Here is a 12264-nt window from a genome sequence, read left to right as displayed (position 1 = left end):
GGTGATCACTACTATTCACCATCAAGAAGTAACAACAGATAGGTATATTTTTTATTATGTATTGCCCTGTTCACTGCCCTGAGTCCTTCGGGAGAAGGGTGGTATACAAATTAAATTATTATTATTATTATTATTATTATTATTATTATTAATTATTATTATTATTATTATTATTATATTGTCAGAGATACATGTAAAAAAGTAATTAAAATTTCCCACTAGAAGTAATTTTTATGGAATTGCTTTTGAATTGTATGGGGGAAAGTCAGTGTATTTCAGCAATGGATGGTATTTTTATTTACAGTCATAGGATGTTTCTTTGTTTTTCTCTTTTTTATAAAACTATGCCGACTTTTTCTTCCCTGCACCCAGATCCAGGAATGCTAAAAGCTGCAGAATGGACTTCACATGAAGTTTCTGCAACCACCAAAGATGTTCAGTGAATGCACTACTAAACATAACATCTTTATTTTCATAACTATCATATAGTATGAGTTGGTAAGCTTTGTAAGTCTACTATTAGGAATGAAGGTATTGATATACAAAGAGACTGACCTGTTTTAACCTTTCTTGAGGCTAAAATTGTTGGTAATACATAAAAGGTACTTGTTAATGTGACTGCTGACTTGAGCAAACAAAGGACATGTTGGTAAGTGTGGACAAGAGTTTAATAAATAGCAGTATAATTAAGGTATGATGCAGCAGCTCCAGTGTGTTATATAACCTGCAATTAAGATGTGTTTCCTACCCATGGAATAAATGGATAGTCTTGTTTACTGAGGTGTAGGTTAAGCAGCTGTGATTGTATCTCTTTAAATTGCCTGCAATGAAGATTTTAAGTTACTGTACATCTCTTCATATATGCATCTATGTTGCTCAAGTGTGACTAGAGCACAAACCTTTTCAAAGGGAAGCCTGTATGAGATGTAAGATAGTTAATAGTTCCTTTTTAAATTCTCATTTGTATTCCTTTTGCTCTTCTGTGAACTGAGGCAGAAGTAAAACTGTTTACTATTTAATATCAGGATTTTGATCTTGCTCCAGCAACTACAGTAGATACAGAACAATTTGACTGAAAGTACAAGACAATTGTTTCCTGCCTCCTAGATAGAACATGCTACTAGGGATCCAAATTATCTTTTTCTCCAGTTTCATGGCTTCCAGCAAGGGAGTTGCAGAAGATTTCCACAATATATGTGTGACTTCATACATACACTTAAGTCTGCCATGCAGCCAGCATTCATTTCTGTCTTAAGTCAGTGGAGACAATGCAGCATTCTGTTGTAATTTTAATAAATTTAATATACAAAACTACATGTTGAAAATAAAAATATAATATGCAGTCTTTGCAGTGTTAACTGAATTTTAAAAGTACATTTTTTTTCTTTAAACAAGTACTCGGTTCTTAACAATATGGTAATCTTAAAGTCATTTAAAGGCTGTGGTTGAAGCAAACCAGTCAATAGAATTTTGCACAAACATAGCCCAAACAAATGATTTTCTGCAGAGGGCTGAAAAGTTCAGCCTTTCTCCATTTGTCAATAACTTTAATGCAAAGCTAAGTTACTGAAAAGCCTGCTTCTAATAGTGAAACTGGGATGCAGCTAATAAAGTAAGAATCTACAGCAATAGTAAAGAGCAGTTGTATTGACTTTGGCAATTCAGCCTGTAAAACAATGCTATTGCAGAAGGAGAGAAAGCTCATAAGGAACTTGAGTTTATGTGCAAGGAAAAGAAAGAACAAGAAACTTAAAATTGCTTTGCGAGCCCCTCCTTTTGCACATGATTTCACAAGTGCCCATTAATATCTACCAGTTCCCTCTTGCGTGGCTAAACATGGAATAATATATTTAGGGTTACCATTACATGACCTATTTATGGGGTTAACCTTTAATTGTTAGAAGATTCGTTTTTCTGTCCTTCAGTTTGAGGCTTCGATCTAATTCCATTCTAATTCCCATTCTAGTTGCAGTTTAGAATCAGCTGTTATTTTTATTTTATTTTTTTACAAGTTTAAGGATGCAGAGGCAATTTATTCAAAAATGAAATTTACACCTGTTCGTGTATATGGCTATCTACAGAGAAAAAATCTGTTTTGCTGCCACTGCTGTCCGTACCTGCCCTGCAATATAAATTTGCTAGTCCATTTTCTGATCCGCATTTAGTAAAGCTCAGTCTTTTATCTCCTTGCACATGGACGATAGCTATTCATTTGGATAGCATTGGCCAAATGATATCTGGATTTATTTTCTCAATCATTTGACTCGTTACTGTTTTCTCAGGAAATGTGGTGTTAACAGGAAAATGCTCACATTCTCTTGCTGTCACTGCCAGCCTGATACGTTTTCGCAAGAAGGCTCAAATCTGCAGTCTGCTCAGTTCATTTCCAGTGAGGCAAGGTGCGAGCTTTCTAACTTGTGAAAGCAAACCATGGAACAGTAGGCAAACTTGCTAGAATTCTCAAGAGGATAGCTTTATATAGTGCTGCTACTATAAAGTGCAGGGTTAATGCTATGGATCGTTGTAAGTAGAGTACACATCAAAAAAATTAAAGAGTACGTTCCTTTAAAAGAAGAATCAGTTGAAAAGAAGAGCAATTTCATGTAATTGGTCATTTTAAAACTAAAGAAAACTGCCAAAAGCATAAGACTTAACTAAAGTGCAGGGAGGGGGGAAACCCCAAATTCTTACAGCAGGTTTGCCAATTTCATTCTTAAAGAAGACTAAAAAAAAAAAAAGTAAGGTAAAGCACAGAAAATACAAGCTTAATTTACATACAATTTTTGGAAAGATTTCTGCTTTGGGCAGATGTAAAAAGTATCTTCCTGATGTTTTGTCTTTCTTTCTGAGCCTCTCTGAAGAATAGGCCAGCTTGTCCTGGAGGTACTCTGACCAATAAAGTGGTCACAATAATGTAAACAATATATTTTAAATGTCTAGAGAAATTAACCATAAACAGCAGTATAATGAGGTCAGAATGGAGGTCTTGATTGTTTCTTCATAATAAGTTTATCTACAAAAGTTAAATGTTGACGCATGTCTTTTCCTTATTCCCCAAGTGGTCTCCGCATTCTTTTGAGCATCAAATACATGACTGCAGTTGCCTTTAAACATGACCATTATTGGTTTCTATTTCTATTCATAAGAGATGTGTATTAGCTGCAAAGATAGCATAGCCATTTTGTAACATAGAAGCTGCCCTGATCCTGTTTGTTGACAAATGCATAGACAATTCAGAATTATGGAACAACTGTTCTCACCCCCCCACACACACACCCACTCCACCCCACCCCTCACAATAGTGTTAACTAAAAGCTTAATTTTCCAGTTTTAAAGTGCAAATGATTCAGATACAACTGCTGCTAGAACAGGTCTGAAAGAAAATGAAGTCCTCTTATGAGATGTTTTCCAGAATATAAAAAATAAGCTCCATTATGACTGGGCCCTCGCTCAGCTGGCACGCCCCTCCATGAATCACTGGAACTAAGGCACTGTCCAGATCATTCATGTACTGAACAGGCAGTGGCTGGCCGTTGCTCCCAGCCTGGTAGCCTACCTAAAAAGAAAGAAAATAACATGCTTCAAAGTGGGTAGGACAAGAAACATTATTTTAAGAAGAAATTATTTTTATTCAAGACACATTTATTTATTTTACAATATTTAGAGATCAACCCAATCCTATAGACTCTGGGCAGTTTATAGGTTAAGAAACAAGTGAAAGCAAAATAATATTTTTTAAAAAATAAAATACTTGCAAAGAGATTTATTTTGGGCTAAACGCTAATTGGGGGAATATGGTCTTAAGTATCTTTTAAAGCATCAGAATTTGGTCAGGAATAACATCTTGAAGTGAGCCTTTAGAAGAGATGTTTAAATTATAATACAGTATAAAAAATAAACTTTAGCCGACTTTCCAGAAATGTAATATTGTAGGCAAATGAAACAAAAGTATATCAATATTGGAAATGTGGGCTGTAAAATGAGAGCACCACTAAAAGAGATACATCAAAATTAAGGCATAAAGAGTGTAGAAAAAGCTGATGACATGGGTTCCCTGCAAGTAGTCCTTGACTTTTGACCACACTTGGGACCAGAATTTCTGTCACTAAGCAGTGCATTTATTATGAGAGTCATTTAACAACCACAATGATTTGCTTAATCGTAACTTTTAAAAAAAGTTTTATTGGTTTTCTAGTTTTACATTTAGATATTTAAAAAGCAACGTGGCGGCTGAGCTGGTCGATAATCCAATTACATACAAATATCTTTACTACAAGAGCCTTGGTGGAGCAGTGGGCTAATGCCTCCTTAAGTAACACCAGCTGCCTGCAATTAGTGCAGGTTCGCATCCCACCAGGCTCAAGGTTGACTCAGCCTTCCATCCTTCCCAGGTAGGTAAAATGAGGACCCAGACTGTTGGGGGCAATAAGCTGACTTTGTAATAATGCCGCTTGGGGTGTGTGTGAAAGCCCTAATAAGCAGGCATATACATAGAATGAAGGCTACTGCTAAGCTTGTAAGCCGCCCTGAGTCTTCGGAGAAGGGCGGGATATAAATGGAATTAAAATAAAATAAATAAAAATAAGTCTCAAACTACTACATTAAGTAGTTCCTCTCTTTTCCCCTTAGTATTATTTACTGTCTCATGTTTAAACTAATACAATTCTTATTATATTAATTAAATAGAAATAACTATTACATTTATCTATAATTTTTAGTTTATACACATCCTGGTTATTTTAACATTCAATCTCCATAGACAATCAATGTCCTAATTAGTTTTTCCCAATTTTTAGTTTCCCATTAATATTTAAGTTTAAAATTTAATATTTATAATTTCCAAGTTTTAAATGACCACAATTCCCTTTATCGCAATTCATCACAAAATCTAATATTCAGAATACACGTCTTATCTATTTAAATATATTCTATTTCTCACCATCTTCCATCAACTAATTAATAATACAATATAACATTCTTATTTTCTAGTAATTTCCAAATGTCTTAAATTTAGTTACCAAAATTTTCACTTATTTCAACATTAAATACTTCGATAAAGACACACAACCACAAAACAGAAACCTTACTACAGCTGCAACATCAGCCACTTTAAACCCCTCCAAACCACACAATAAGCAAACTGACACCCACTATAAAAACATGGCACCACCACAAACATGAAGCCGAACAAAAGCAGCACAACTCACCAGCTCAGTTCTGGAGCTGGCAGCTGAGACCAGCCCATCCACTCAGAACACCCACCCACCCAATCAGAACACACCCACCATTCAAAACACACTCCCACCTAATCAGAACACACTTGGTCCCCTACCCAATCAGAGCACACCTCCACAGAACACACCCCCTCTGGCAGTTTAAAAAAGAGGAACTAACAGCCACATGCTTCTCCCAGAAGAAGGAAGCTAAAGCCTGATGATGACGGATGGGACTCCGTCGAAACGTTGCGCCCACACCTTTAGTTCTACGCGGGGAAAAACCCGAAAAACCAAGGATCCACATACAGGCACCCGCGAAAACCTCAGAAAACATATATATATATATATATATATATATATATATATATATATATATATATATATATATATAATCTTAAATTACTTTTACATTCAACTTTTACAAGCAAATCAATATTCGAGTTTAACTTTTAATATTTATTACTTCCAAGTTTTAAAAGACCAAACTTTTTGGTCTTAATCGTAACTTTTAACTACCCCTTTTGCCATAGTTGTTAAGCCAACCACTGTGGTTGTTAAAAGAATCATGCAGTCATTAAGTACTGGGAAAGTCACAAATGCCAATTACATGACCCTGGGACACTGTCACAAATGTTATCCTGGTTGCCAAATATCCAAATTATGATCACACGACTGCAGGGACATTGTGACAATCATAAGTGTGAGGATTAATTCTAAGTCACTTTTTCATCACCATCAAATTTTTGAAACTTTGAATAGACTTTAAACAAATGGTTATAAGTCAAAGGCTACCTGTAAGTATTATAAATATAAAAATTCTTTCAGAAAGAGGCCTCAAAATTATGCATGTCATGAATACAACATAATTAGAGGTGGAGTTACTAATATGTATATATAATCTAATTATATATACTGGTTCAACTTCAAACGAGCTAGAATTGACACTGTATGCATTAATAATAATAATAATAATAATAATAATAATAATAATAATAATAATAATAATAATAATAAATAATTAATAATAATAAAGTTGGAAGGGACCTTGGAGGTCATCTAGTCCAACCCCCTGCTCAGGCAGGAAACCTTATACCATTTCAGGCAAATGGCTATCCAGTCTCTTCTTAAAAACCTCCAGTGTTGGAGCATTCACCACCTCTGGAGGCAGGTTGTTCCACTGGTTAATTGTTCTAACTGTCAGGAAGTTTCTCCTTAGTTCTAGGTTGCTTCTCTCCTTGACTAGTTTCCATCCGTTGCTTCTTGTCCTGCTTTCAGGTGCTTTGGAGAATAGCTTGACTCCCTCTTCTTTGTGGTAGCCCCTGAGATATTGGAACACTGCTATCATGTCACCCCTCACCCTTCTCTTCATTAAACAACACATACCCAATTCCAGCAACCGTTCCCTATATGTTTTAGCCTCCAGCCCCCTATTACTGATTACTGATTATGGTTGTGCATGCTCTGAAGATGATTCAAGAATCACATTAATAAATCTCTGCTATTCATTACAGAAACCAGACTTTTATCGTTTCTGTGAAATTCTGAAAAATGGTGCCACTGTTTTATAGAATCCACTCATTAAAGTTAATGTGGCCCTTAAACCAGAAGCAGGGAGAAGCTGAAAAATTAGAGCCATCTTAATAAACATCAGATAATTTTGGCACTTGTCCAAGGTCTAAAACTCTTCTGAAGTATTCTTAAAATATGCACAACTTTATTACTGGTACTGTATAAATTTGGATTCTACATTAATCCTTTGGTACCTGATCTTATAGTCTGCCTCACCCCTTTTCTTCTAGCAAGGAGCCTCCAGGGTATCCATTCATTAAACAAATAGAAAAAATGTTTTATTCATATGCTCATTCCAAAGAAGCAAAAAGTATTTCTCCCAGAAATGTTACTTACTTGATCAGTGTCAAGTGTAACTCGTAGACCCAGCTTGGTCATTCCATCTTCCTTCAGCAGCTTCAGGTGTGGACATAAGGCCAGGCAGAAAGCCTTAGCCACATTCTCAGTCAGTCTGCTATGATCTGCTGGGTCACTCAGACCATTATGTTGGTCATCATTTTCCAAAAAGAAAACCTTAACATAAAAAGAATTGTTCCATATGTCAGCCCCAATAAATATAAATGTTTATAAAGCTGCATTACAACCGTAGTTGTATATCAGTGTATACTGCTGTACATCAGCGATTGCATGACCTCTGTAGATGCCATGCACTAAATAAATAACAGTAGTTTGGCAACTCAAAAACATTGGCAATTTATTAAATAATTCAGTTAATGGCAAGTGGCAGTCTAAGAAATGAAAGAGGATATAGAGTAAACATGAGGAATTATGCAGTGAAATAAGATGAGTGTCAAATGTCTTAAATGTCAGAAATAAAATCATTCTATTTATATTTTGACACATTGTGGCACATCAAGATAGCTTTCAGAATTATAAATAAAAGCTTGCCTTTAAAAATTACATTTCTGTTCAAGGCATCTGTTCATATCATTAGTATCATGAAAGAGAAAAGAAATTAGAAGATAAATAATAAACATGACTTCAAAAGTGACCTTAATTAATTTTTATAATTGTAGTTATGATACACAAGGGTGCTTGCAGCCATTCCACACACAAATGGTTTCTTATAGAGGGAATATGTTCACATTCAACTGTAGAATAATTGGTGGAATATTGTGCAAATTTTAATGCTCTATTTCCCATATTGGTATCTATGTAAATTTATTAACTTATTTTTGCAATTATGTATTATCCTTTCAAAGCTCAAGGCAGAATACATGGGGATATATCCTGATAATTATACGAAGCAGATTAAGCTGATAGAATCTACCCGACAATCAGCCAATGAGCTTTGTGATCACATAAGGACTTGAATGTGGGTCTTCCAGATCAAGTCAATATTAACTACAACACTGCACAGGCTCTCATATATATGAGTTACTATCACATAATAAAGATTCTAGCTTTTACATACAAAATAATGTGATTTCCTCACCTCTGTCCACCTAATGACCTTCCCATTTGCTTTATATTCTGAACCGTGGAATATCTTCACACTTATTATAAACTCCATAGATTTCCCATCAATAGGACTTACAACACTAGAATGTGGAAGGAAGAGATAGTTCTATTAGCAGTAGGACTTAATACTGCTTTAAGTCCTGTCTTCATATGCTGAAGTAATTATCAATGCTGGTCCAATGTAATAATGTAAACTCTGGGTCTGTTTATCAAAATAAGTTCATATAAAAGAATAATGGAGCATACTGAAATAGGAGCAGTTAAAAACATGCTACATATTTAAAATAACGTATCTGAAGTATCACCAGATAGTTTTTAGGTGAAACAACTTTTGTCCAAGCGTCCCTTTCTGGTCAGGTAAGTATAGTCTTAAAGTCCTTAAACATATAGAAGAGCCAAAAACCATCCATAGAACTGTTAAAAGTATGGTGGCATCTCTGCCATATATAAAAAATTCTCTGAGAGAATCTGTTCTAATTTTATATATATATCTACTGGCTTTGAATGTAGACTTTAAACATGGACAGTATATGAAAAGTCATGTAAGAAGACATCTAAGTTAATCTTAATATTTCAACGAGCATGCCCTATCAGGAAACACAACTCCTCTGGCTGGGCAAAAAGAAAATGCAGATTAGTACACACCATTTCGACATTCCTACTGTCTCTTTGAAGCTAAAGTCCAATTTATTCCTTCTTTTGGCTATGCAGGAGATAGAATGGAAAAATTCTCCACCAGAGCATTATGTACAGCAGATTCCTGTTGGTTCACATGATGTTAATTATAGCTCAGCATTACATGTGAAGCAATTCAATAAAACTAAATAAAACAAAAAGTTGTTGAGGTACCCTTTGTTGAAGTTTTTATCATCATCCACCCACTGAATATGCACATGTTCTTGAGGTTCTTCAGCATCCACTTTTCCACAAGAAATTGTGAAGTCTTTCATCTCCCTCAGAGCTTGCCTCAGGGAGTCCATATTTTCAGCTGTTATCTGTACCATCACACCATCTACATATGAAAAGATACAAGCACTTAACAAAATTCTACACATAATGTATTGTTGGAATGGCATGTAAATAAAGTATGAAAGGAGAGCCTAATATCCTGACCAATGAATTTTACAATTGTTAGGTATTATTATACAGATGGAGAACCACTTTGGTGTGGTGGTGAAGGTATCAGGCTAGAAACAGGGAGCTCATGACTTGAATTGCCCGCAGCATTGTCTAAAAATCAAGAACATTAAAAATCAAGAATAATAAATAGGATATATTAATTTCCATTATTACCTGAATCTACTCTTAGCTATATATTCATCTTTAAAGAAATGGTAGATTTGGTAAAGTAAGAATAATGCAGAATTAAAAATTATATTTAATCCTTTATTGAGCAATTGTTTTTTCTAAAATCAAAGTCTTACTCTATAAAAGAATCATCAGTGACTATTTACATCTATTTTTGCGAACAAGTATTAGTATCCAGGCCTTTAATATAGTACTATTCACTTTGGCAAGAATTTGAAAGCTGATTAGACTCTGATTAGATTAGACTCTAGAAAAACATCATTCTATAAGGGTTGTTAAAGACACAGACATAATCTGTAAAAGAAAGTCAACCTTTATCATTGTGTAATTGTTAATTTTTATTGGCTTCCTTTTTTATGAAACTTGTTTTGCAAAGCAGTTTGTTTATACTTTCATAAACAAACAAATAAAACACTGAAATCTTACCTTCTACAATACTGGACTTTGCAAGATAGCCTGAAGATGATTTTAAGGCTCCACTAAATACAAAGAAGCTGGCTCCAGTCACTGCAACAATGAGACACATTAAAATGTAAATATAAAATGTCCATTTAATTCAATAACAAAACAGTGAACAATCAAAACAAAAACTAAATTATGCAACTACTATGTTTAAACAAAAATATAAAGTACATATTTTAGGCCAATTGAAATGCTCTGGGAAATTTGAGAGTTAAAAGGATACTTGATCACTATTAATCCATTTTGCAATCTGTTTTGCAAGATGTGCATTTATTATTGTGTTACTAGTTTGGGTCATGAACCCTCATGCATCATTTTGCTCAGAGAAAGACTACCAAAAATAATACAAAAACTTAAACATGCTGAGATTCTATGAGATTCTATTACAGAAAGATAGCACAAGTCTTATTCCGGCAAGTTAAAAAAATGCTCCTTAATAATTCTTTAATTTTAAGACAAGAGGAAACATACATAATTAGTGCAGTAGCAAAATTCAACAAACTTAAAGTGCAGTGCCAAAATTCCAATATTAAGAAATAATGGCTAATTTAAAAACCCATACATGCAAATTCTGCCTTTGTATTTCATAGGCTTATAAAATTAGACTCAATAGCAGCTTTAAAAACTAAAGGAAATCCATTCAAGAAATCAACATTTATGTAGGAAACACTGTCAACAACTCTCACCCTTCCTTGGTTGATTATGAATACTGATGGCCTGAGTCTGATAGTTGCCATCATCGTTCTGCACACAAACCAGATGGGAGTCTGCTCTTTCATTGAAGCATGCACCACCTGCTAAAACATGCTCATTGGATTTGTTCATGGCTTTCATCATCTGCAACAAACACCCCAAAATAGAGCATCTGTCATTAATGTGTAATATGGGCTGTGACTTAAAGACAAACATTTTGATACTTGGGGAAAATATCTCCTCAGGATTATTCCTAGAGGACAAACGGTATACAGTGTTGAGTTATTATAAATCCTTTAGAATTTTTCATAATCTTGATCTACAATGTGATCAGAACTTCATCTAAATCCCATTGGATTCTGGTTAAACAAACAACCTCCAAAGCACTAACCCACATCTTCCCTTCGATGAATATCCTGAGCCACATTCATTGTCTTTGTTGGATAAAGTATCTGAATAGAAGGTAATACCTCTTTTAAGGGGGGGGGAAATTGCTTAAGTGTTCCAATCTGACAGATGGCTATCGGATGCAAGAGACTGAATGAAAGGTCTCACAATTAGAGCTTACTCTTCATGAAATAGATTTGGGGAAGTGAATAACTGATTAAAAGAGATTTCTGCAGACTTCAGGAAAGTGTTATCAGTGCTCACAAGGTTAAAATGGCAGTAGTATCACTGCCAGAGGCTTTCTCAATCCATATTCAAGCAACAAAACACTGTTTTTTAACAACAGAACATCATTCCAATCATAAAGTACGGTGATGAAAATAAAATGGCTAGTAATCAAGGGAAACAAGGGATTCTAGATTGCATCTGCAATTTCTAAAGGATAGGATGGAATCCATGATAAAATAAAGTTTAAATACATATGAATCATACAGAAAGACTACAATCTTAAATGCACAAGTAAATTTATGCTACTATGTAATGTCCAGGAACAAGGAACCATTTTGGAATTTTGACCTTGACCCATTTGAAATATTACAGAATGAACTGAAGAGAATAATTCATGCGATGTAACCCACAAATACCAATGACTTGAAGCAGTGAAGAAGAACGCTGCGGGCCTAACTACCTCCAAGCTGAGCTAATATGCAAGACTGATCAACAGGCATGACTGAAATTGTTGTGGCAAAAAAGTGCCACTATTCGCTAATTCTAAGCTTCACATACTTTCCCCCCACCCACACCACCACCATACATATAGTGAATGATGGCTCAATGTGTGACATGACATGGCAATTTTGGGTGTTGTTTGTTTAAACAGAGCTTAAATATTTAGATCACGTTAAGAAATACAGTACTATGGGATTACAGATAAACAGTATGCAAATTTAATTAATCGCTGGAAAGCCTTGGCAAAATCATGTCAAAACTAATGCTAAATTATTTTTATATTTTTTTCTCCCAGCAGTCTTTAGAACACAATCTTTAGACTCACTTCTCCAATATTAATTATTTGGTAGTATGTTTATCAGGTAAATTAATTCAAAAAAGATTTATATACAAAGTGTACGAAAACAAGTCATTTTTTAAATGTACTTAAGACTACAGT

General features: G+C 34.6%; 2 protein-coding genes across 9 annotated transcripts in view; one reads left to right on the top strand and one right to left on the bottom strand.

Moving 5' to 3' along the window:
* CC2D1B (coiled-coil and C2 domain containing 1B) overlaps positions 1 to 12264 on the top strand; it is a 59661-nt gene that overhangs the window by 34888 nt on the left and 12509 nt on the right. For 4 of the 5 annotated variants that reach the window (XM_083358683.1, XM_083358681.1, XM_083358682.1 and 1 more), the window contains one exon: positions 373 to 2671. The gene's annotated coding sequence lies outside the window, so the exon portion shown is untranslated. Of the gene's footprint in view, positions 1 to 372; positions 2672 to 12264 lie in introns of those variants that run through there. The other variant, XR_014492012.1, reaches the window with a different exon arrangement.
* Positions 3129 to 12264, bottom strand: part of ZFYVE9 (zinc finger FYVE-type containing 9) — a 55156-nt gene continuing 46020 nt past the window's right edge. For all 4 annotated transcript variants that reach the window (XM_083358679.1, XM_083358680.1, XM_083358677.1 and 1 more), the window contains 6 exons: positions 10703 to 10853; positions 9981 to 10061; positions 9096 to 9258; positions 8221 to 8326; positions 7122 to 7298; positions 3129 to 3556 (listed from right to left, as the gene is read on the bottom strand). In XM_083358679.1, the coding sequence (XP_083214805.1) occupies positions 3395 to 3556; positions 7122 to 7298; positions 8221 to 8326; positions 9096 to 9258; positions 9981 to 10061; positions 10703 to 10853 (840 nt within the window). In that variant the 3' untranslated portion in view covers positions 3129 to 3394. The remainder of the gene's footprint in view (positions 3557 to 7121; positions 7299 to 8220; positions 8327 to 9095; positions 9259 to 9980; positions 10062 to 10702; positions 10854 to 12264) is intronic.

Source organism: Vipera ursinii (assembly GCF_947247035.1).
Source record: "Vipera ursinii genome assembly, chromosome: 3".
Taxonomy (NCBI): Eukaryota; Metazoa; Chordata; class Lepidosauria; order Squamata; family Viperidae; genus Vipera; species Vipera ursinii.
The sequence above is the reverse complement of the archived record's forward strand: the minus strand, read 5'-3'. Positions and strand labels throughout refer to the sequence as shown.